The sequence below is a fragment of the Salvelinus namaycush genome, chromosome 28, assembly GCF_016432855.1.
Source record: "Salvelinus namaycush isolate Seneca chromosome 28, SaNama_1.0, whole genome shotgun sequence".
In the NCBI taxonomy this organism is placed as follows: Eukaryota; Metazoa; Chordata; class Actinopteri; order Salmoniformes; family Salmonidae; genus Salvelinus; species Salvelinus namaycush.
This window is the reverse complement of record NC_052334.1, coordinates 40,796,747-40,822,345: the sequence shown is the minus strand read 5'-3', so window position 1 is coordinate 40,822,345 and position 25,599 is coordinate 40,796,747. Positions and strand designations below refer to the sequence as shown.

General features: G+C 40.3%; 1 protein-coding gene across 1 annotated transcript in view; it reads left to right on the top strand.

Moving 5' to 3' along the window:
* Positions 1-6,966: 6,966 nt before the first annotated feature.
* Positions 6,967-25,599, top strand: part of si:ch211-266g18.6 (synaptotagmin-like protein 2) — a 42,848-nt gene continuing 24,215 nt past the window's right edge. The window contains exons 1-9 of the mRNA XM_038967397.1: positions 6,967-7,398; positions 11,079-11,224; positions 11,447-11,540; positions 12,494-12,539; positions 12,629-12,671; positions 12,754-14,280; positions 23,106-23,167; positions 23,484-23,588; positions 24,515-24,687. Coding sequence (XP_038823325.1) covers positions 7,268-7,398; positions 11,079-11,224; positions 11,447-11,540; positions 12,494-12,539; positions 12,629-12,671; positions 12,754-14,280; positions 23,106-23,167; positions 23,484-23,588; positions 24,515-24,687 — 2,327 coding nt within the window. The 5' untranslated portion in view covers positions 6,967-7,267. The remainder of the gene's footprint in view (positions 7,399-11,078; positions 11,225-11,446; positions 11,541-12,493; positions 12,540-12,628; positions 12,672-12,753; positions 14,281-23,105; positions 23,168-23,483; positions 23,589-24,514; positions 24,688-25,599) is intronic.

Below are 25,599 nucleotides of genomic sequence, written 5' to 3'. Positions count from 1 at the left end.
ACAGTGAGTCACTTGGCAAGCTGACAGACATCAATGCATTCATAGAGAGAGAGAGAGAGAGTATATTGGAGGGAGCATGCTCTCATGACTGTCCATGAGAATCCAAATGACTTCAATCAGACCACCTCTCACCTGCAGAGGGGAGGAGGAAAGAACAAGTGGGGATTACCATCTCACGTCCTGTTGTAAATCAAGGGGAGAAGATTCAGGTCTCCCTCTCCCAGATTCACCATTTTGTTTCAATAGACTTTTCCTGCCAAAACTCGAACATTTTCAAGAGTCAATACGGGAACAATATTTCTAACATAACCTGTGACCATTCCCCACGTTCTATCTATAGAACACTAATGTTATTTTGTGATGTCATAAAAAAATGTATAAAGGAAATACTGTAACTTGGAAAGTATACCCACTACATGTACAAAGTTTCCATGTAATATGAAAAATGTAAGTGTTTTTGTTAACCTCACTAGGGGATGTGGGACGGTAGCGTCCCACCTGGCCAACATCCAGTGAAATTGCATTGCGCCAAATTAAAATACAGAAATACTCATTCTAAAAATGTATGAAACATACAAGTGTTATACATCGGTTTAAAGATTAACTTCTTGTTAATCCAAGGTGTCAGATTTCAAAAAGGCTTTACGGCGAAAGCATACCATGCGATTATCTGAGAACAGCGCCCAGCAGACAAATCATTACAAACAGTTACCAGCCAAGTAGAGGAGTTACACAAGTCAGAAATAGCAATAAAATTAATCACTTACCTTTGATGATCTTCATATGGTTGCACTCACACGACTCCCATTTACTCAATAAATGTTTGTTTTATTTCATAAAGTCCCTCTTTATATCCAAAAACAGGCTCAAACGCAGTCAAAACAGGCAGACGAAAAATCCAAATAGTATCCGTAAAGTTCGTAGAAACATGTCAAACGATGTTTATAATCAATCCTCAGGTTGTTTTTAGCCTAAATAATCGATAATATTTCAACCGGACAACAATAACGTTATTGTTGTCCGGTTGAAAGACCGGAAGAAAGGCTCGCTCTCGGTCTCGCGCATGAAAAATCTCTGGGACACTGTAGGGTCCACTCATTCAGAGTAGTCTTACTCTCTCATTTTTCAGAATACAAGCCTGTAACAATTTCTAAAGACTGTTGACATCTAGTGGAAGCCATAGGAAGTGCAATTTGAGTCATAATTCAATGGATACTGTAATGGCATTCAATAGAAAACTACAAACATAAAAATATCCCACTTCCTGGATTTTTCTCAGGTTTTCACCTGCCAAATCAGTTCTGTTATACTCACAGACATTATGTTAACAGTTTTGGAAACTGTAGAGTGTTTTCTATCCAAATCTACCAATTATATGCATATCCTAGCTTCTGGCAGTTTACTTTGGGCACGCTTTTCATCCGGAGGTGAAAATAGTGCCCCCTACCCTAGTGAAGTTAAGAGAGGGATGTGATTTGAGAAGCTACAAGAGTGACAAGTGACAAGTCACGCCCACGAATGAGGTCCGAGAGCGTGTCAGCCTGACGGAACTGCCCCTTTCGAACAAACTGTATAAATGATGGGTAATGGAATTAACATAAGAGACCAGAAAAACGTGAAGCTGCAGCTGTACATTTAAAGTTGTTTGAACTTTGAATCTCAACATGAGGTGGAGATGATAAACTCCCCTCCTGGACAATCACTGGTATGGCTGATTAGCTGTCCTAATTAACTTCTTTGGGCTGCAAGCCTGAAGCCGGCCACAATATGACAACAGCCACTTCAAGTGCAGGGCGCGAAATTCAAAATATATTTTTTAGAAATATTTAACTTTCACACATTAACAAGTCCAATACAGCAAATGAAAGGTACACATCTTGTGAATCCAGCCAACATGTCCGATTTTTAAAATGTTTTACAGCGAAAACAGCACGTATATTTATGTTAGCTCACCACCAAATACAAAAAAGCACTAACATTTTTCACAGCACAGGTAGCATGCACAAAGCCAACCTAACTAACCAAGAACCAACCAAACTAACCAACAAACAACTTCATCAGATGACAGTCTTATAACATGTTATTCAATAAATCTATGTTTTGTTCGAAAAATGTGCATATTTCAGGTATAAATCATAGTTTACATTGCAGCTACAATCAGAAATTGCACCGAAAGCAGACAGAATAATTACAGACACCAACGTCAAATACCTAAATACTCATCATGAAACATTTCTGAAAAATCGATGGTGTACAGCAAATGAAAGATAAACATCTTGTGAATCCAGCCAATATTTTTGATTTTTTTTAAAGTGTTTTACAGCGAAAACACAATATAGAAATATATTAGCCTACCACAATAGCCAAACACACAACCGCATTTATTCACCGCAAAGATAGCTTTAGCAAAAACCAGCAATAAATATAAAATAAATCACTAACCTTTGGACAACTTCATCAGATGACAGTCTTATAACATCATGTTACACAAAACATTTATGTTTTGTTCGAAAATGTGCATATTTAGAGCTACAAATCGTGGTTTTACATTGTGAATACGTAGCCACAATCCCACTGCCTGTTGACATCTAGTGGAAGGCGTATGAAGTGCATGTATAACCATAGATTTCAGGCAATTGAATAGGAAGGCCCTGGAACAGAGCCTCGATTTCAGATTTTTCACTTCCTGTCCGGAAGTTTGCTGCCAAATGAGTTCTGTTTTACTCACAGATATAATTCAAACAGTTTTAGAAACTTCAGAGTGCTTTCTATCCAATAGTAATAATAATATGCATATTGTATGATCTAGAACAGAGTACGAGGCCGTTTAATTTGGGCACGATTTTTTCCCAAAGTGAAAACAGCGCCCCCTATTAAGAAGAAGTTAACAAAGCTCGTTTGACGGATTTAACAATTTACTGAGCCTTATAGCAACAAAAAGTGTTCCGCTATCTTTAAGAGGCAAATGTGTAGTACCACATACAGTACCAGTCAACAGTTTGGACACACCGACTAATACCAGGGTTTTTCTTTATTTTTACTATTTTCTACATTTTAGAATAATAATGAAGACATCAAAACTATGAAATAACACATACTGTATGGAATCACGTAGTAACAAAAAAGTAACAAAAAGTGTTAAACAAATCAAAATATATTTTATATTTGAGATTCTTCAAAGTAGCCACCCTTTGCCTTGATGGCAGCTTTGCAAACTCTTGGCATTCCGTAACCAGCTTCATCAGGTAGTCACCTGGAATGCATTTCAATTAACAGGTGTGCCTTGTTAAAAGTTAATTTGGGGAATTTCTTTCCTTCTTAATGCGCTTGAGCCAATCAGTTGTGTTGTGACAAGGTAGGTGTGGTATACAGATGATAGCCCTATTTGGTAAAAGACCAAGTCCATATTATGGCAAGAACAGCTCAAATAAGCAAAGAGAAATGACAGTCCATCATTACTTTAAGTCATGAAGTTCAGTCAATATGGAAAATTCAAGAACTTTGAAAGTTTCTTCAAGTGCAGTCACAAAAACCATCAAACGCTATGAAAGTGGCTCTCATGAGGACCGCCACAGGAAAGGAAGACCCAGAGTTACCTCTGCTGCAGATAAGTTCACTAGAGTTACCAGCCTCAGATATTGCAACCAACATAAATGCTTCAGAGTTCATGTAACAGACACATCTCAACATCAACTGTTCAGAGGAGACTGCATGAATCAGGCCTTCATGGTCGAATTACTGCAAAGAAACCACTACTAAAGGACACCAATAAGAGGAAGAGACTTGCTTGGGCCAAGAAACACTAGCAATGGACATTAGAACGGTGGAAATCTGTCCTTTGGTCGGATGAGTCCAAATTTGAGATGTTTGGTTTCAACCGCCGTGTCTTTGTGAGACGCAGAGTAGGTGAAAGGATGATCTCCGCATGTGTGGTTCCCACCGTGAAGCATGGAGAAGGAGGTGTGATGGTGTGGGGGTGCTTTGCTGGTGACACTGTCAGTGATTTATTTAGAATTCAAGGCGCACTTAACCAGCATGGCTACCACAGCATTCTGCAGCGATACGCCATCCCATCTGGTTAGTGGGACTATAATTTGGTTTTCGTCAGAACAATGACCCAGCACACCTCCAGGCTGTGTAAGGGCTATTTAAACAAGAAGGAGAGTGATGGAGTGCGGCATCAGATGACCTGGCCTCCACAATCACCCAACCAAAACCCAATTAAGATGTTTTGGGATGAGTTGGACCGCAGAGTGAAGGAAAAGTAGCCAGCATGTGTGGGAACTCCTTCAAGACATACAGTTGAAGTCAGAAGTTAACATACACTTAACTAGTTTTTCAACCACTCCACAAATTTCTTGTTAACAAACTATAGTTTTGGCAAGTCGGTTAGGACATCTACTTTGTGCATGACACAAAATAATTTTTGTGATAATTGTTTACAGACAGATTATTTCACTTATAATTCACTGTATCACAATTCCAGTGGGTCAGAAGTTTACATACACTAAATTGACTGTGCCTTTAAACAGCTTGGAAAATTACAGAAAATTACGTCATGGCTTTAGAAGCTTCTGACAAGCTAATTGATATCATTTGAGTTAATTGGAGGTGTACCTGTGGATGTGTTTCAAGGCCTACCTTCAAACTCAGTGCCTCTTTGCCTGACATCATGGGTAAATCTAAAGAAATCAGGCAAGACCTCAGAAAAATAATTGTAGACCTCCGCAAGTCTGATTCATCCTTGGGAGCAATTTCCAAACACCTGAAGGTACCACGTTCATCTGTACAAACAATAGTATGCAAGTATAAACACCATGGGACCACGCAGCCGTCATACCGCTCAGGAAGGAGACGCGTTCTGTCTCCTAGAGATGAACGTACTAGATGAACAACAGCAAAGGACCTTGTGAAGATGCTGGAGGAAACGAGCACAAAAGTATCTATATCCACAGTAAAATGAGTCCGATATCGACATAACCTGTAAGGCCACTCAGCAAGGAAGAAGCCACTGCTCCAAAACCGCCATAAAAAAAGCCAGACTACGGTTTGCAACTGCACATGGGAACAAAGATCGTACATTTTGGAGAAATGTACTCTGGTCTGATGAAATAAAATAGAACTGCTTGGCCATAATGACCATCATTATGTTTGGAGGAAAAAGGGGGATGCTTGCAAGCCGAAGAACACCATCCCAACCGTGAAGCACGGGGTGGCAGCTTCATGTTTTGGGGGTACTTTGCTGCAGGAGGGACTGGTGCACTTCGCAAAATATATGGCATCATGAGGAAGGAAAATGATGTGGATATATTGAAGCAACTTCTCAAGACATCAGTCAGGAAGTTAAAGCTTGGTTGCAAATGGGTCTTCCAAATGAACAATGACCCCAAGCATACTTCCAAAGTTGTGGCAAAATGGCTTAAGTACAACAAAGTCAAGGTATTGGAGTGGCCATCACAAAGCCCTGACCTCAATCCTATAGAAAATTTGTGGGAAGATCTGAAAAAGCGTGTGCGAGCAAGGAGGCCTACAAACCTGACTCAGTTACACCAGCTCTGTCAGGAGGAATGGGCCAAAATTCCCCCTACTTATTGTGGGAAGCTTGTGGAAGGCTACCTGAAATGTTTGACCCAAGTTAAACAATTTAAGGCAATGCTACCAAATACTAATTGAGTGTATGTAAACTTCTGACCCACTGGGAATGTGATGAAAGAAATAAATGCTGAAATACATCATTCTCGCTACTATTATTCTGACATTTCACTTCTTCAAATAAATTGGTGATCCTACCTGACCTAAAACAGGGAATTTTTACTAGGATTAAATGTCAGGAATTGTGAAAAACTGAGTCTAAATGCATTTTGCTTAGGTGTATGTAAACTTCCGACTTCAACTGTACATACAGGTATCATATCTTCTATATGTCATACCTGCACAGATACTGTATTTTCAAAAGCTAATTGATAGACAAGGAAATAAGAAAAGAAAATACCATTTATTGTCTTGAAACTATCTAAGCCTATAAATACACTGAGTTTACAAAACATTCAGAACACGTTTATATTGAGTTGCACCCCGCTTTGCCCTCAGAACCGCCTCAATTCGTCAGACCATGGACTACAAGGTGTCGAAAGGACCATTCTTGATACACACGGGAAACTGTTGTGCATTAAAAAAAGCTGCAGCTTTGCCATTTTTGAAAAGGCACTGAAATCTTTTGTCACCCTCTGAATGGCACACCTACATGATCCATGTCTCAATTGTCTCAAGGCTTAAAAATCATTTTCTGACCTGTTTCCTCCCCTTTATCTACACTGATTGAAATGGATTTAACAGGTGACATCAATAAGGGATTATAGCGTTCACCTAGATTCACCTGGTCAGTCTATGGCGTGGAAGAACAGGTGTTCCTAATGTCTTGTATACTCAGTGTATACACTATGGGATGATCATAAATAAATAAATTGTCCCTCCTTAGAGAAAGTCAATATAGCAAGTTTCAGTTTGATAGGGTGTGTCAGAACACATGACGTGCCTGTTTCCACAAGAATGTGTCTGTCTGTAAACAATTCCATTATGCCTTGAGGTTGGGTTTTCATAAAGCAATGACAATGATTTACCCAAGCATTAGGTAAGGGTGTTCACTCTGCAACAAGGTTAAACCCTTCTCAGTGTTAATGGAGAAGGTTGCTGAAATAGTTCATTAGTGAAGCCTTGATACAAAGTTGCCCATAGCTTTCATTACGCTGGGAAACAGACTGGATTAAGTAATTCATTTCCTACTTCTCCTTAGATTCTAAAATCTTGACATTATTGACAAAACGTCTGTGCCCATAGTGCCCACCCCACAGCATTTTCCCCCTGGACAATGGCGTTGCACTGCAAATCATTAACAGCACTCTTATTGACAAAGGACCTTTCACTGTTTACATTATTACATCATTCATTGCCAGTTCGGGCCAAACACTTTGGTATATGTGTTGGAACTCAGTGGCTGCATGTCCACTCATAAGATTAGCTGTTTTAAATTTAGATAATTTTTTGGGACATGTAAAGAATATATGCCATACTTTCACCTTTCATCGGTCAATGTGTTTTTCCTCTTTCCTCAAAGTAGATTAACCGGTTTGGCACCTTTTTTTATTTACATTCACAGGTGTGTGAAGACTGAAAACAAAACTCCTTTTTCTCCTCATTTGTATCTTTGGGACTCTTTTGGAATTACTGCTTTAAAAAAAAAGTTTTAAACGGACATAAACTTCATGTCATGATGAAGTCCCCAAAGGATTTATTGGAGTTTCTGGACCTGAGTCATCTGTCCACAGATGAGGAATTGGCAATCCGGCAGGTGCTTCAGCGAGATGACAACCTCAGGAAGCGAGAGACTGGACGCATACGGTAATTCATTTATGGCCTTGGTGGCAATAAATGTCTTGATATTGTTGGGTCGCTATTGTTGTATCACTAGCCACTTTAAACAATGCCACTTAATATAATGTTTACATACCCTACATTACTCATCTCATATGTATATACTGTACTCGATACCATCTACTGCATCTTGCCTATGCCATTCTGTACTATCCCTCATTCACATATCTTTATGTACATATTCTTCATCCCTTTACACTTGTGTGTATAAGGTAGCTGTTGTGAAATTGTTAGGTTAGATTACTCTTTGGTTATTACTGCATTGTCGGAAGTAGAAGCACAAGCTTTTCGCTACACTCACATTAACATCTGCTAACCATGTGTATGTGACAATAACATTTGATTTGATTTGATTCGAATACATGCTGAGAATGAACATTCCCTATTTCATGATAGTTAATGTTGTGCTCGGGCACTGATGTTCGGCGATTATGCCTGGCTCGCAGTCCGGCATTCCAATTCATCCCAAAGGTGTTCGATGGGGTTGAAGTCAGGGCTCTGCAGGCCAGTCAAGTTCTTCCACATCCAATGTATCTCGACAAACCATTTCTGTATGGACCTCGCTTTGTGCACGGGGGCATTGTCATGCTGAAGCAGGAAAGGGCCTTCGCTAAACTGTTTCCACAAAGTCGGAAGCACAGAATCGTCATTGTATGCTGTAGCTATAAGATTTCCCTTCACTGGAACTAAGGGGCCTAGCCCGAACCATGAAAAACAGCCCCAGACCAGGTAGTGTTCTCCTTGCATCCTCCAAACCCAGATTAGTCGGTCGGACTTCCAGTGGGTTAAGCGTGATTCATCACTCCAGAGAACGTGTTTCCAGTGCTCCAGAGTCCAATGGCGGTAAGCTTTACACCACTACAGCTGACTCTTGGCATTGCGCATGGGGATCTTAGGCTGCTCGGCCATGGAAACCCATGTCATGAAGCTCCCGACGAACAGTTCTGGTGCTGGTGTTGCATCCAGAGGAAGTATGCATTCAAATATAAATACAGCCTAGGCTACATTGCAGAGTTGGGGTCAATTCCATTTCAATTCCAGTCAGTTGAGGAAGTACAATGAAATTCCCATTCCAATTCTCTTCAGTGAGTGTTGCAACCGAGGACAGACAATTTTTACGCGCTATGCGCTTCAGCACTTGGCCGTCCCATTCTGTGAGCTTGTGTGGCCTACCACTTCGTGGCTGAGCCGTTGTTGCTCCTAGACGTTTCCACTTCACAATAACAGCATTTACAATTTACAATTGACTTGTTGGAAAGGTGGACGCTGAAAGTCACTGAGCTCTTCAGTATGAGACATTCTACTGCCAATGTTTGTCTATGGAAATTGCATGGCTGTGTGTTCGATTTTATACACCTGTCAGCAATGGGTGTGGCTGCATTAGCCAAATGCACTAATTTAAAGTGGTGTCCACATACCTTTGTATACACAGTGTATTCGGAAGGCATTCAGACCCATTGACTTTTTCCACATTTTGTTACTTTACATCCTTATTCTAAAATGTATTAAACAGTTTTTCCCCCATCTCAATCTACACACAATGCCCCGTCATGACAAAGCGAAAATATTTTTTATTTGTTTTTTTTTGCAAATGTATAAAAAAATATAACTGAAATATCACATTTACATAAGTATTCAGACCCTTTACTCAGTACTTGTTGAAGCAGATTTGGCTGGTGCACTTCGCAAATTATATGGCATCATGAGGCAGGAAATGTATGTGGATATATTGAAGCAACTTCTCAAGACATCAGTCAGGGAGTTAAAGCTTGGTTGCAAATGGGTCTTCCAAATGAACATTGACCCCAAGCATACTTCCAAAGTTGTGGCAAAATGGCTGAAGGACAACAAAGTCAAGGTATTGGAGTAGCCATCACAAAGCCCTGACCTCAATCCCATAGAAAATTGTGGGCAGAACTGAAAAACCGTGTGCGAGCAAGGAGGCCTACAAACCTGACTCAGTTACATCAGCTCTGTCAGGAGGAATGGATCAAAATTCACCCAACTTATTGTGGGAAGCTTGTATAAGGCTACCCGGAACGTTTGACCGAAGTTAAACAATTTAAAGGCAATGCTACCAAATACTAATTGAGTGTATGTAAACTTCTGACCCACTAGGAATGTGATGAAAGAAATAAAAGCTGAAATACATCGTTCTCTCTGCTATTATTCTGACATTTCACATTCTTAAAATAAAGTGGTGATCCTAACTGACCTAAAACAGGGAATTTTTACTAGGATTAAATGTCAGGAATTGTGAAAATCTGAGTTTAAATGTACTTGGCTAAGGTGTATGTAAACTTCCTACTTCAACTGTATATAGTCAGGTGTGTGCCTTTCCAAATCATGTTAAATCAATTGAATTTACCACAGGTGGACTCAAATCAAGTTGCAGAAACATCTAAAGGATGATCAATGGAAACAGCATGTACCTGAGCTCAGTTTCATAGCAAAGGGTCTGAATCCTTATGTAAATAATGTATTTATGTTTATAAAACTTTTTTATTTGCAATTTCTTTTTAAAAGCTGTTGTTTTTGCTTTGTCATTATGGGGTATTGTGTGTAGATTGATGAGAATTATATAGATTTTTAATACATTTTAGAATACATTTGTAACGTAACAAAACGTGGAAAAAGTCAAGGGGTCTGGATAATTTACGAATGCACTGTGTAGTGTATCTCAATGCAGTTAAATACATATTTGGATTTATATTTAACAAAAATAAAAACACAACATGTAAAGTGTTGGTCCCATGTTTCATGAGCTGAAATTAGGTCGCAGAAATGTTCCATACTCACACATTTGTTTACCTCCCTCTTACTGAGCACTTATCCTTTGCCAAGATAATCCATCCACCTGACAGGTGTGGCATATCAAGAAGCTGATTAAACAGCACGATCATTACACAGGTGCACCTTGTGCTGAGGACAATAAAAGGCCAGTTTTGTCACACAACACAATGCCACAGATGTCTCAAGTTTTGAGTGAGCATGCAAATAGCAATGCTGACTGCAGGAATGTCAACCAGAGTTGATGCCAGATAATGTAATGTTAGTTTCTCTACCATAAGCCTCCAACGTCGTTTTAGATCATTTGGCAGAACGTCCAACAGGCCTCACAACCGCAGACCACGTGTAACCACACCAGCCCAGGACTCCCACATCCAGTTTCTTCATCTGAGACTAGCCACCCGGACAGCTGATGAAACTGAGGAGTATTTCTGTCTGTAATAAAGCCCTTTTGTGGTGAAAAACACACTCTGATTGGCTGAGCCTGGCTCCCCAGTGGGGAGCCATTGCTGCGCCCATGCCCAGGCATGTGAAATCCGTAGATTAGGTCCTAAAGAATTGATTTCAATTGACTGATTTCCTTATATGAACTGTAACTCAGTAAAATTGTTGAAATTGTTGCATGTTGTGTTTATATTTTTGTTCAGTATAGATTACTTGAAATTACTGTTCATCTGTTATATTTAGCCCTTCAGCCCAAATTTAAGAGCTGATTTGAACATCTACACCTTTGAGAAGATTTACAATGCAGTAGATTCATGTTAATAGAGACCAACATTTTTGTTGGAATATTTACTAAAATAATCAGGCTTTTAATTTACTACTTTTCCATCTGCTTTATTGTCTATTGGTGGCAGTCGTCTGCAAATCTCCATTCCTGACCCTAAAAAGCTCAAAATTATGACCGGGGAGTGGTTTGAAGAGCTCCGGACTCATCGCTATGGACGACAGTCAGACGTAACAGAAGTTCTCAGGTCTTCAATGAGGAGAAAGAAGACAACAGGTATAGATTTTGTACTGATTACCATGAATCAGTTAAATAATTACACTCTCAATCAATGAAAGAATAATTCATATTTTCCATATTCTGACTTTAACCACTTTTTCAGTCATCTCCCACTGTCACTCCTCAGAGAGAAGGATAAAGACTGTAGTTACATTATTCATACAGAGGGATGGGCTGACCGAAGATAAATAATCTGAGTGATCATTGTCTGCTTCTTAGCCTTTAGGACTAGTACTTTCAGCGATGTCGGACAAACAGAAAACAAAGAAGGAGAAAAGGAGAATAAGGACCCTCAAACCAAGACTTCTGAGATGTAAGTTTATTCTAAGAGTAGCCTACAATATCAAGATTTCTGGTCACACGGGGAATACAAACATACACATTGCAGAGGCTTAAGCATTGAACAGTGAATTGCTGTCTCCTAATAGAAGATACATGTGTTACAAGAGCAAACTTCTGGCAATAAAAGCTTCAGAAGACTTCTGTGCTGGTATTACATAATTATGCTTCATGGCTTGGTTTTTCTATGCCAGAGAATAACTTTTACTGTTACTGCAAGGTGTTTTCAAATCAAATCAAATTATATTTGTCACATGCGCCGAATACAACAGGTGTAGACCTTACTGTGAAATCCTTACTTACAAGCCCTTAAACCAACAGCAGTTTTAAGAAGATAGAGTTAAGAAAATATTTATTAAATAAACTAAAGTAAAAAAAAAAAAAAGTGACATAATAAAATAACAATAATGAGGCTATATACAGGGGGTACCGGTTCCGAGTAAATGTGCGGGGGGGGGGGGGGGTACAGGCTAGTCGAGGTAAATTGTACATGTAGGTAGGGGTAAAGGGACTATGCATAGATAATAGCGAGTAGCAGCGTTGTAAAAACAAGAGGGGGGGTGTCAACGCAAATAGCTCGGATGGCCATTAGATTTATTTTACTCAATGATTCGTTTTAGCTTAGAAAGCAAGGAATTACTGTATAATAGTAATAGTAGTACAACTCTATTACTGTATCTACGCATGCAACTCACTAATTAAATCACTTGGCTTATCAACAATTGCATGAAGCTTTGAAAATTGATATTCAAGAAATACCTATTTGTCATTCAAACATTTTAATTTTGCCAAAGATACAATTTTTTTTAAAGAGTTCTACACCTTTCATTCTTGCACTGACATTTGAAGTACTGCATATGCACATTAAGTACTTATATTCTTATTGTTTGAGTACAACTACTTGCAATCTTTCTTTTCCACTCATAGCCAGAAACCAGACACAAGTTTCCTCAACCCATCTTTTCGTGAAAAGGTTTGTTTTATTGCATTATTATTTGAGACAAAACTTTCTTTCACTTTAATCAAAGAGTTGATACATAATAACACAATTGTGATCCTCAGGCTAACCAGGAACTTAGCAATGAGGAAAGCACTGTGGATACTGGTGAGTATGAAATATTTAGCAGCTGTGGAAGGATCCCGGCAGGCCAACCGTAAACTAAAGCTGAACTTTTCCTTTATTACAGACAACACCGCTGTTGATGTTCCTGAATGGAAACATCCACTCTACAGGTCTCATGAGGGGCCTGCTAGTGAGGAAAAATGTACCAACCCATTTACATCTCAAAATCAAGAGATGCCATACTCTAGCACAACTGACACTGTCCACCAACCACCAGACAGGAAACCTGGACAAGAAAACAAGACAGAATCTGCTTATATTGCCAATGCCGTTCTTGAGTCTCAGCTCGGTCCTATCAACGTATCTAGTCCCGACCCTCAAACCAAACCATCAACCAAATCCCTGGACACTATTGTGAATCTGAAGTCTAGCAGAAAGCTGGTGTTTCCCCCTGAAATAAAGGGTGATCCAGAGAAGAACAGCTCTGTAATGTATGTAGACCCCTATGTATGGACACAACCAGAGTTGAAAAGTAGCGTCATAGAGGCCGAGCCAAAAGACATAGAGATGGCCATAGGAGCAACTAAAACAATAGTGATATTGCCTAGGGTTGACACACATAATAGGTCAGAGGATAGCACCATTGGTTTTGATGTTGAGCATTCAGGGCATGAGTCTCTCACTACTCCGTCTTTTGAGATCTGGGCACAGAGCAGCCACATAAGGCCAAAGCCAAAAGAGGTCAACTTTACCTTTGGAAAGACAAATACCACAGGGACTCCACCTAGTGGTGACACTCTGACCCAATCAGAAGATAAGTTCAACAACAGGAGACCTGATGATGAAGTTCCAGAACATGAGGGGCCTCATAGCATGCAATCTTCCGAGGTCAAGTATGAGAAGGAGAAATGTCAGCTTGAATATGATGATATGCTGGGGCTGGAATATGTTAGGCTAAACCAAGATGTTTCAACAGAGAGCCAAGAACTTCAAACAGACCAAAGCCACAGTGAAATGCCATCACTTGAGGATGCATTCTCTCTCCAGAGAAATGACCCGTTGCCTACCATTGAGTCCTTCAAATGTATAGAGAAACCTCAGTACTTGCTCCCCGAAGGACCACAGGACATACTCACCATAGACAAACATGTTCCTGTTGATGAATCATCTATCTTCAAAGAGGCCAGACCCAAAAAGGACCTAGTTTGTTCAGAAGAGTCTCTACCATTTGCTGTTCATTTTCTAGGTGAAGTCGTCATTTCTAGCCATCTGCATACATCAAAGGAAGACGAAGAGAAGGAAGTGTCCACGTTTAGAAACGATTCTCTCTCAGAGACTGCAATTGGTGGTGTCATGAAACATGTAACAAAGATGGACCATAGGGTTTCTCCAAGAGATTTTCATGAAGAGAGGAAACACGGACAGATGGATGTAAAGAAGTCTATTGAATCTCTAAGCAGAGCAGTGGATGGGCAGACATGTGTTACTTTAGATGGAGAGGAGGCAGATGTATTTAAGGAAAGGAATACTTTGAAGTCCAAGCTGTCTCCAGATGGAGACTTTCAAAAAGTGAATCAGAAGACTGGAAAATGTCTCATTCCCACACTAGTGGTCAATTCCTCAGAATCCCCAGTGACAGATGACACTGAAGGTAAGAGGTCCCTCTATTTTGCAGTTTAAACTTTGGTGTGGAGCTCTCTATTATTTTTCAGTTTCACATGCCACAACATGTTGCGATGCTTTCGTTAGCCGAACTAACATGATAAAATTCCATCCTGATCTCGTGATTTCAAATCTTTTGCCTTCATAACCGTGTTTGTGCTTGCTGTTGTTAGAAAAGAGGTTCAGAATGAAAGTACTTTACAGTGTTTCCTCGTTTGCAACACAGCTTCAAGCTATGACATTTGAGGAATATCATGACACACCTTTGACTTATAAATATATATATATACATACAGTCCCAGTCAAAAGTTTGGACACACCTACTCATTCAAGGATTTTCCTTTATTTTCTACAGTGGTTCCTCAATTAAAAGTTTTGAGATTATGCCACGGGGAATTTGTGGTTTAGAACGTTACCCCGCATGACTGTGTCATTGCTCCAGACCACCACAAGGGGGAGGTAGAGCACTGGTTATGCTTTTGGGTCCCAAGGCGATACTGTGTCTGACAATGAATGAGCAATATAAACCAAATAGAAACGGATAATTGTGCACAACTTCAAAATTGAATTTCAATGAACTGAATGATGAGGATGAAGAAGGTTATTGTAAGAGAAACGAAAATGTTCAATTATATTCCAGTTAGTTCTTTGTGGTTATCCTGACCTGGATGCCATGGGTACAGTATTATAGTCTCTAAAATGAGCAATATTCCCACCGTCTCTTGCGGATGTCATTATCCTTTCATAATGCATCCTTATTTACAAAGCGATTATTATTATTATTGGATATACTCACAGACCAGATTTGCCCTAACAAAAAATGCCCCTTAGATATTCATTTAGAATCCTCCAATCCTTTAAATTTAATTATTGGTGGAGAGACATATAGATTACAAAATAGTTGGGAAGTGATTCCATGGCATGGAATTGACATGCAATTTTCTGTTCCTCCTGAAAGCCCTAACAGACAAATGCATTCTCTTCGTCTCCCACACGCACTTTAAACATTTGGATAATAAAGCATTTAAAGGCTGACATTTAGAATCCTCCAATCCTCTAAATGTAATTATTGGCGGAGAGTCACGTCATTGGCGGAGATTCAGGCGGAGAATGACCTGTTTAAATTATTTGAGCAAAAAATATTACATTTTATTTGGAATGGCAATGGTACTTATCACTTAACTAAATTGTTGGGAAGAGATTTTTAACTCCAAAATTCATGCACCTGCGAAATGTCAGATTAAGCATATACTGTACAGGATTCCTTGATAAAAATACAAAATGAATGGAAGGGGGAAAATGTTTTCGAACACTTGTTTTTCACAAGGGCTATTAGCAGGACAATAGACACGACGTGGTCCCAAAAACACCTCTCTGACATAGGGTCCAGCATATCTCCTAGTAATGTATTTGAATTTCTCTGTTTAAGTAGTATTTTGATACTTTGTGCAATGTAATTGATCAGCATGAAAAACTTTGTGGATGGGGCCTCCCAAGTGGCTCAGCGGTCTAAGACACTGCATCGTAGTGCAAACTGCGTTGCTACAGATGCTGGTTCTATACCCGTGCTGGCCGTGACCGGGAGACCCATGAGGCGACGTACAATTTGCCCAGCGTTGTCCATGTTAGGGGAGGGTTTGGCCGGCCGGGATGTCCTTGTCCAAAAAATAGGCACGGTGGGCTTTTGGTTTCTCTCCCTCTAAAAACAAAAATACATTTTTCTAAATAACAAACTGGCTTTATTTGCAATTTAGTAAGAATGTCTCACCCCATGTTCAAGAATAGCCTTTTTCCCTTTATTCCGATTAAATCGCTCACTTTCGGTTATTTGAAAACGAAATAATCTCCAAAATATTGTTATTTTGTTTAATCCACCAGAAAAATAATACAACAAATATTGTGGTTAAACTCAAATATATTAATTGATTAAAAAAAACGTTATCAATTGGAACTTTCAACAAGTGGAAGGGGGAAAAATGATTATTATTAACCCTGCATTATAATTATATAAAAGCCCCTTAGATATTCTGTGTTTTTATTTACAGTAGTGATGGACAGCTGGAGGCTTTTTGTTTTTCACAAGCGTAGCAGGTTGTGAATTCTGCAAACAACGTTTCTAGGATGGGCTATTAGCAGGACAATAGACTCTTCAACCTTTACAAAAGGATAGTCTAATAGCTCGGCTACTGTAGGTGTGAACCCCCCCCCCCCCCCCCCAACTTACAACAAATCATTTGTATCAACCTCTCCACATCTACCTACACACATGGTTAATGTTCTGACAAAAATAAATATATATATTGGTCATATTGGTCGTGGCGCTGCGCACAATTGGCCCAGCGTCATCTGGGTTTTGCAGGGGTAGGCCATCATTGTAAATAAGAATTTGTTCTTAACTGACTTGCCTAGTTAAATAAAGGTTCAATTTAAATTGTAGAAAACAACTGGCGGCAATATTATTTGTCCCCCCAAAATAATTATGAAAATTATTTTCATAAAAAATCTAATGAAATTAAAAATACTCCCAAATGCAATGTCCCAAGAAGGAAGTCACCGTACCTAAATAATAAAAAAGTTAGACTTTAACTTCATTCATGATGAGAGAGAATGCAGTAGACAGTCAACTAACAAAGCAGGCAGCGGATCATTTTGTGCTGCTGAAATGTAAAGCTGCAACCGCAGTGCAATCAATAGGAGGTGAACAGTGCCTGGTGCAGGAAAATCTAGCTTACTTGTTATGCAAGTGTTGCACAGCAACAGATGGAGAAAACCTACACCAGTCGAGCAATTCAATAATCAATAAGCTTCATTTTAATTTGACTTTAAAAACAACAATAGGGCTTAATTTGAGTCTATTTCCTTGGAGCCTAGACCTATATAAAATAACTTAACTGGCTGAGGTAGGCTATGAGGCTTAACTGCCTAAAATAAGTATGATTTTTTTTATTAGGCCTACTTACAATTGCAACTCGTCAAGAAAGTAGCATCCTACATAAAACAATAATTTAAAGAAAAAAAGGCTGTCTGTGTCGGGATAGCCAGCTCTCTAACGACAGAACAAACAGAACATACTGTCAGCTTGACATTTAAATATCCCTGGATAAGCACTCACAATAATATTAGTATTTACTAAATACAGTCATAGGCCACTAAGTTACTTATTCAATGAGAAAAGTTGCATTCCCCTTGGACACAATCTTGTAGATGTTTGGTCTGATGGATGGATGTGATTCTGATGTGCAGGCAGTCCTTGATTGACTTATGTGAAAGCAGGTTCCTGTCGTGAGTCTATATTGCGCTCATAGAGGAAAATGAGGACTCGCAGGTTTAAGTCGATCCAAACATTGTTAGCCTATAAAAAGCAAGTTTCCTTATTGTGCTGTAATCCTCTGAGCATGCCACCCACAACACACACAGGGACTCGGCACTCCTGAGCGCATCCCTGATTTGGCTCGATGACTGGAATTCAATCAGCTCAGTTTGAATTGTAGCCTCATCCAGCGAAGGTATTGTTTTCTTAGCAAGGGAGAAAAATTCTCCACCTGGGCGGACTGTGAGAGGATAACGTACAAACGCAATGATATCCTTGGGCATGCTGTAGTCTTCAAATCTGGTGGAGAAGTTGTCCATGCTTGATGAAATCTTCCATCACCACTGTGACAATGCTGCAGCCTGGTCCCTCAGCCTGTCGTTTCTTCAGTGTGCTGAAGTGCAGTAGCCTTCCAGATGACAAGTCCAAATCGAACAACTCAAGCTTCCTAGTAAAAGCCTCAAATTTCTCCACCATGTCAACAACTGTTTCCGTCTTCCTTGTAACTGCAGATTTATCCCGTTTTGTAACGCACTTCTATGAGTAGTGGGTGCGGAGTCAGGCGCATGGAACAGAGGGTAAAGGACAATTGTTTTTTATTCCGGCGCAGGAAAACGGTCACGCCAAAACACCAGGCGCATAACAAAGACCGACCCAAAAACAGGACCCAACCAGTCCGGAGAAAAACAAGAAAACGCACAACCACAAACACGAACAGAGGAGATAAGCCCGCACAAAAACCGGTGGGCATCACCGGCTTAAATAGCCCAACTAAAACCTAAACAAGAAACAGGTGTAACCAATAAGACAAAACCAACAGAAAAGGGAGAAGGGATCGGTGGCAGCTAGTAGGCCGGTGACGACGACCGCCGAGCACCGCCCGAACAGGAAGACAAGGCTGAGTATACCCCACAAAGTTCTCCTCCACCGCACGAGCCCGGGTGGCGCAAAACCAGACAGGATGATCACGTCTGTGACTCAACCCACTAAGTGATGCACCCCTCCTAGGGACGGCATGGAAGAGCACTAGTAAGCCAGTCACTCAGCCCCCGTAATAGTTTCAGAGGCAAAGAATCCCAGTGGAGAAAGGGGAGCCGGCCAGGCAGTGACGGCAAGGGCAGTTTGTCGCTCCAGTGACTTGCTGTTCACCTTTGCACCCCTGGGCCAGACTACACTCAATCATAGGACCTACAGAAGAGATGAGTCTTCAGTAAAGACTTAAAGATTGAGACCGAGTCTGCATCTCTCACATGGATAGGCAGATCATTCCATAAAAATGGAGCTCTATTGGAGAAAGCCCTGCCTCCAGCTGTATAAATTCTAAGGACAATAAGGAGGCCTGCGTCTTGTGACCGTAGGTATGTATGGCAGGACCAAATCAGAGAGATAGGTAGGAGAAAACCCATGTAATGCTTTGTAGGTTAGCAGTAAAATCTTGAAATCAGCCCTAGCCTTAACAGGAAGCCAATGAAGAGAGGCTAGCACTGGAGTAATATGATCAAATGTTTTGGTTCTAGTCAGGATTCTAGCAGCCGTGTTTAGCGCCAACTGAAGTTTATTTAGTGCTTTATCCGGTAGCCGGAGAGTAGAGCATTGCAGTAGTCTAATCTAGAAGTGACAAAAACATGGATTAGCTTTTCTGCATAATTTCTGAACAAAAAGTTAATGATTTTTGCAATGTCACAAAGATGGAAAAAAGCTATCCTTGAAATATTATTGATTTGTTCATCAAAGGAGAGATCAGAGTCCAGAGTAACACTGAAGTCCTGCACAGTTTTATTTGAGATGACTGTACAACCATCAAGATTAGTTGTCAGATCCAACAGCAGATCTCTTTGTTTATTGGAACCTAGAACTAGCATCTCTGTTTTTTCAGAGTTTAAAAGTAAAACATTTGCCGCCGTCCACTTCCTTATGTCTGAAACACAGGCTTCCAGGGAGCGCAATTTTGGGGCATCACCATGTTTCATCGAAACGTACAGCTGTATGTCATCTGCATAGCAGTGTTAGTTGACATTGTGTTTCCGAATGACATCACCGAGAGGTAGAATATATAGTGAAAACAATAGTGGTACTAAAACGGAACCTTGAGGGATGCCGAAACAAACAAATTGATTTGACAGAGGACAAACCATCCACAGAGACAGATAAGATCTAAATCTGTCAATCCTTTCCGTGTCCGGGCCGGGTGAGGTTTCCCGTGTTGAGTCAAATTAAGCCGCAGGCTCCACTCCTGGTGGTGCCCTTCCGTCAATTCCTTTAAGTTTCAGCTTTGCAACCATACTCCCCCCGGAACCCAAAGACTTTGGTTTCCCAGTGCTATGATGGGCTCTAAAACCAGACTGAAGCATTTCGTATGCATTATTTGTCTTCATGAAGGCAGTGAGTTTCCGCGTAACAGCTTTTCCAACAATTTTTTAGAGGAATGAGAGATTCAATATAGGCCAATAGTTTTTTTTTAATTTTCTGGGTCAAGGTTTGGCTTTTTCAAGAGAGGCTTTATTACTGCCACTTTTAGTGAGTTTGGTACACATCCGGAGGATAGGGAGCCATTTATTATGTTCAACATAGGTGGGCCAAGCACAGGCAGTAGCTCTTTCAGTAGTTTAGTTAGAATAGGATCCAGTATACAGCTTGAAGGTTTAGAGGCCATGACTATTTTCATGAATGTGTCAAGCGAGACAGGATCGAAAATGTTGAGTGTCTCCATTGATCCTAGGTCCTGGCAGTTCTGTGTAGACTCAGGACAACTGAGGTTTGGAGAAATACGCAGATTCAAAGTGGTGTCCGTAATTTGCTTTCTAATGATCATGATCTTTTCATCAAAGAAGTTCATAAATGTATCACTGCTGAAGTGAAAGCTATCCTCTCTTGTTGAATGCTGCTTTTTAGTTCTTATGCTACATTTTGTTCTTATTCTCCTCAATTAGGTTGGAAAAATAGGATGATCGAGCAGCAGTGAGGGCTCTTCGATACTGCACGGTACAGTCTTTCCAAGCTAGTCGGAAAACTTCTAGTTTGGTGGAGTGCCATTTCCGTTCCAATTTTCAGGAAGCTTGCTTCAGGGCTCGGGTATTTTCTGTACACCAGGGAGCAAATGTCTTGTGACAAATGTTTCTAGGGATGTGACTGCATCTAGGGTATTACGCAAGGTTAAATTAAGATCCTCAGTTAGGAGGTTAACCGATTTTTGTACTCCGACTTCCTTGGGTAGGTGGAGGGAGTCTGGAAGGGCATCTAGGAATCTTTGGGTTGTTAAAGAATTTATAGCACGGCTTTTGATGATCCTTGGTTGGGGTCTGAGCAGATTATTTGTTGCGATTGCAAACGGAATTAAATGGTGGTCCGATAGTCCAGGATTATGAGGAAAAAAATTAAGATCCACAACATTTATTCCATGGGACAAAACTAGGTCCCTGTGGCAATGCGTAGGTCCGGAAACATGTTGGACAAAACGCATTAAGTCGATGATGGCTCCGAAAGCCTTTTTAAATGGGTCTGTGGTCTTTTTCATGTAAATATTAAAGTCACCAAAAATGTGAATATTATCTGCCATGATTTCAAGGTCCAATAGTAATTCAGGGAACTCACTGAGGAATGCTGTATACGGCACAGGAGGCCTGTAAACAGTAGCTATAAAAAGTGATTGAATAGGCTGCATAGATTATGACAATTTTTTTTAACCTTTATTTAACTAGGCAAGTCAGTTAAGAAACAATTGTTATTTTCAATCACAGCCTAGGAACAGTGGGTTAACTGCCTTGCACCTTGTCAGCTCAGGGATTCAATGTTGCAACCTTTCGGTTGCTAGTTCAACACTCTAACCACTAGGCTACCTGCCGACTAGAAGCTCAAAAGACGAAAATACAGTATTACCTCCGCCTTTGCGGGATGCGCAGGGATATGGTCACTAGTGTAACCAGGAGGAGAGGCCTCACTTAACACAGTAAATTCATCAGGCTTGAGCCATGTTTCAGTTAGGCCAATCACATCAAGATTGTGGTCAGTGATTAGTTCATTGATTATGACTGCATTGGAATTGATTAAGTAACCCTATTTTTAGATGTAAGATATCGCGATCTCTTTCAATAATGACAGGAATGGAGGTCTTTATTCCAGTGAGATTGCTAAGGCGAACACCGCCATGTTTTGTTTTGCTCAACCTAGATTGAGGCACAGACACGGTCTCGATGGGGATAGCTGAGCTGAATACACTGACTGTGCTAGTGGCAGACTCCACTAAGCTGCAGGCTGGCTAACAGCCTGCTGCCTATCTCATTGTGAAGCTAGAGGAGTTAGAGCCCTGTCTATGTTCATAGATAAGAGGAGAGCACCCCTCCAGCTAGGATGGAGTCCGTCACTCCTCAGCAGGCCAGGCTTGGTCCTTTTTATGGGTGAGTCCCAGAAAGAGGGAGGGGCAGAAAACAGTATTCAACCAGCGATTGAGTTGTGAGTGTCAGCTGTAGAGCTCATCACTTCCCCTAAGAGACAATTACTCAATGCTGACACATCTTTCTAGCTGAATTACACACTTAAGCTATGTTGAGCCTGGTGACCTCTGGCTGTTTCATCCTAACATCGTTGGTGCCGACGTGGTAAAACAATATCCCTATACTCTCTACACTCGCCAGTTTTAGCCTTAGCCAGCACCATCTTCAGAGTAGGTTTTATGTTTGATAGCTCTGCCCCCTGGTAGACAGTGAGTGTATGATCGCTGGATAATTATGTTTAAGTCTAATACTCGTTGCTTAATGGGGAGAACCAGTTGAACGTTTCTGTCGGCTGAATGAGCGACACCTGTTGAGTATGCCAACAACATTTCTTTCCAGGAGCCTTGAGAAAACTGTCCGGCTGCGGAGACTGTGAGGGGGGGAGATATACTACTATCTGTACTTACTGGTGGCACACACGTTGTTTCATCCTTTCCTACGCTTAAATTGTCCTTGCCTAACGATTGCATCTGAAGCTGGGCTTGCAACACACCTATCCTCACCACAAGGCGATAGTTCTCCTGTATAGTATGAGTACAGTGACTGCAATTAGATGGCATAGTGTTAATGTTACTACTTAGCTTCTGCTGATGGAGGTCCTGTAGAACCATGTCCAGATAAAGCGTCCGGGGTGAAAAAGTTGAATGAAAAAAAACGAAGACTTTGGTAAATGTATTAAAAGTAAAAATGGAAAAGTTTGGCTGATAGCCAAGTAGCAACAAACAGCACTGAGACGAGTCTGGAAGTTGAGGGCCTTGATGAAAACCTGCTCCAGACCTCAAACTGGGGTGAAGGTTCACCTTCCAACAGGTCAACGACCCTAAGCACACAGCCAAGACAACGCAGGAGTGGCTTTGGGACAAGTCTCTGAATGTCCTTGCACTTAGAGATTCGCTATACAGTAGTATGTTTTCAATCAAGGAAGTTCACATGCCAATTGAGGTAACATGCATATCACACCAAATGACAAACGGTTGTTTTTGTCTGTGTTTTTTTTCTCTCACTCTGGCTTAGAGCACCCAGCTAGGTCTCAGGAACCCCCTTCAGTGGTTGTTACACCTATGGACACCTGGGAGGTTAGACGTTAAAATACATTTCCAACAAAACAGATGAATAAATGCATTCTTCAACTATTTATGTACATATTCTGAATAATGGCTTTCACTTGTGGGAGTTTAGTAGTACTGACATATAAACAACCAGAAAGATGGATGTTTTAACTCTTTAAAACATGCACGCACACACACTGATGCCTTTCATTCATGTGAGTTAAGTTGTCTAAATACATGAAATGTTGCACTTTTGAAAAAATATTACCACATACATGCACACACCGGCTGATGGCTTTCATATGCCTTCCTTGACTTTTACTCGAACTCTAACCCTCTTCAGGATGAGGGTCTGGACTCAGATGATGACTGCAGCTCTGTCTCCAGCTATGGGTCTGACTTCTCTGCAAGAAGAGGTTATGGCTCCATTGCTTTGGGTCTCACTGGGGTAGGACCATTTTATGGACAGTTACCATAAATCTACCATTTACAACAACATACTGTAGTCGTTTTGGAAGATATGGCTTGAATAGCAAGATATTAGCTGTCCCGTGAAATATTTGTTTTAATACTTTGTCTATTTTATTAATCTTTCTTTGAACATCAAAGGTGATATTTGTGCAAAAATACAATCATACTGTATGACTTTTCAAAATACTTGACACAGCTCTTGATTTTGCAGTTCATAATTGCATCATGTTTTAAACTATTGCAATGATTACTTAAAACCCCCCAAAATGATTGCTTTATTTAGGCCACCTTTTCCCCAAAAAGTTATACTGAAAGTTATAAACGAAATACTGAAAGTGAGGCTTAACCCTTTTTTTTAAATGCATATACTTGATACCATTTGAAAGGAAACAGTTTGAAGTTTGTGGAAATGAATGTAGGAGAATTTAACATATTAGATCTGGTAAAAGATAACACAAAGAAAAAAACATGAATTTTTTCCACCCTCATCCTTGAAATGCAAGAGAAAAGCTCACAATGTACTGTTCTAAGTTAGGCGCAATTTCAATTTTGGCCACTAGATGGCAGCAGTGCACCTGCAAAGTTTTGGACTGTTCCAATGAACCATTGCATTTCCCCAAAAATGTTGTATCAAGACTGCCCAAATGTGCCTAATTGGTTTATTAATACATTTTCAAGTTCATAACTGAGCACTCCCCTCAAACAATAGCATTCTTTCACTGTAATAGCTACTGTAAATTGGACAGTGCAGTTAGATTAACAAGAATTTAAGCTTTGGGATCCTGTAGAGGTTAATATGGTTGTGTTTGGTAATCCTTCCATTTCCAAAATGACGCCTGAAGAACATGCTTTGTCTCCAAATGAGTAGCTTTGAAATGTCCCTCTCCTGTCCTCTTTTGTCAGCGCACTGGCAGTCTTCTGAGTGTGTACAGTGAGGCGGGGGATTTTGGGAGTGTGACTGTTCAGGGGGCAGTGGAGTTCTCGCTAAGGTACAGAAATGCAGAGGAGCTGATCGTCACAGTGGAGCAGTGTCAGGACCTTGCCTACGCCAACCCTCGCAAGCAGCGCACTGACCCGTAAACTCAACACACCACGCATGCATGCACATAGACACACAAATTCAGACCAATATTATAGTAGTTAAATCAGGTGTTTTAAAGATGCACTATGCAGAAATCGTTCTGCCATTTTCTGGTTGCTAAAATTCTAATAGTTAGCCTAATTTCAATTTATGTGACAAAACAAGCAAGTATAGTGTAGAGAATTATTGTACCATCTAATTTGCTGTGAAATATATTTTCCATAACCCAATATAGAAAACTGAACGTTTAAGACCCAAAAACGAGAAATAGTGCACATAGAACAGATGTACCGCTTCTTAGACTTGTTTTCAATGAGAATGACAGATCTCTAACTTACATTTCTATGTGAATTTGGTTGAGTCGCCCAAAAAGTTACATATTGCAGCTTTAATTGGTGTCTCCAGAACCTACAACAGGTTTTAAAAAATAAATATGAGCCAAATAATAAGTATTTAGTAGAGTATTAGATCAGTTTATGTTAAATATTTTTAAGGGGTTAGAATGGGAAGGAACCTTTAAACTATGGTCATTGCTGTGTAGAATACAAGATGACTCGTCTCCCATGGCATCAATACTATAAGTAGTTCACTATTGTACAACTTGATGTTAGATGGTTCCTCACCCTGAAAGTCGTCTATGGGCCAGGATAAACTGTAATCCAACTGTAAGCCACTACAAACTTCAGCTAACTTTAGCCACCACAACCTAACAATCAATGGAAGTTATGGGAGACAAATCACCTTTAAGTAACATCAAACCAATTATGGAGTTGATTTTATTTCAGGTGATTTTGACATTGTTTTTTTTACATGCTCACATGTCCCCATCACATCCATTGATTGTTCGCTTTGGTGGCTGAAATTTGTAGTGGCTGTTTTAAAGAAAACGTACGTTTATTTTAGCCCA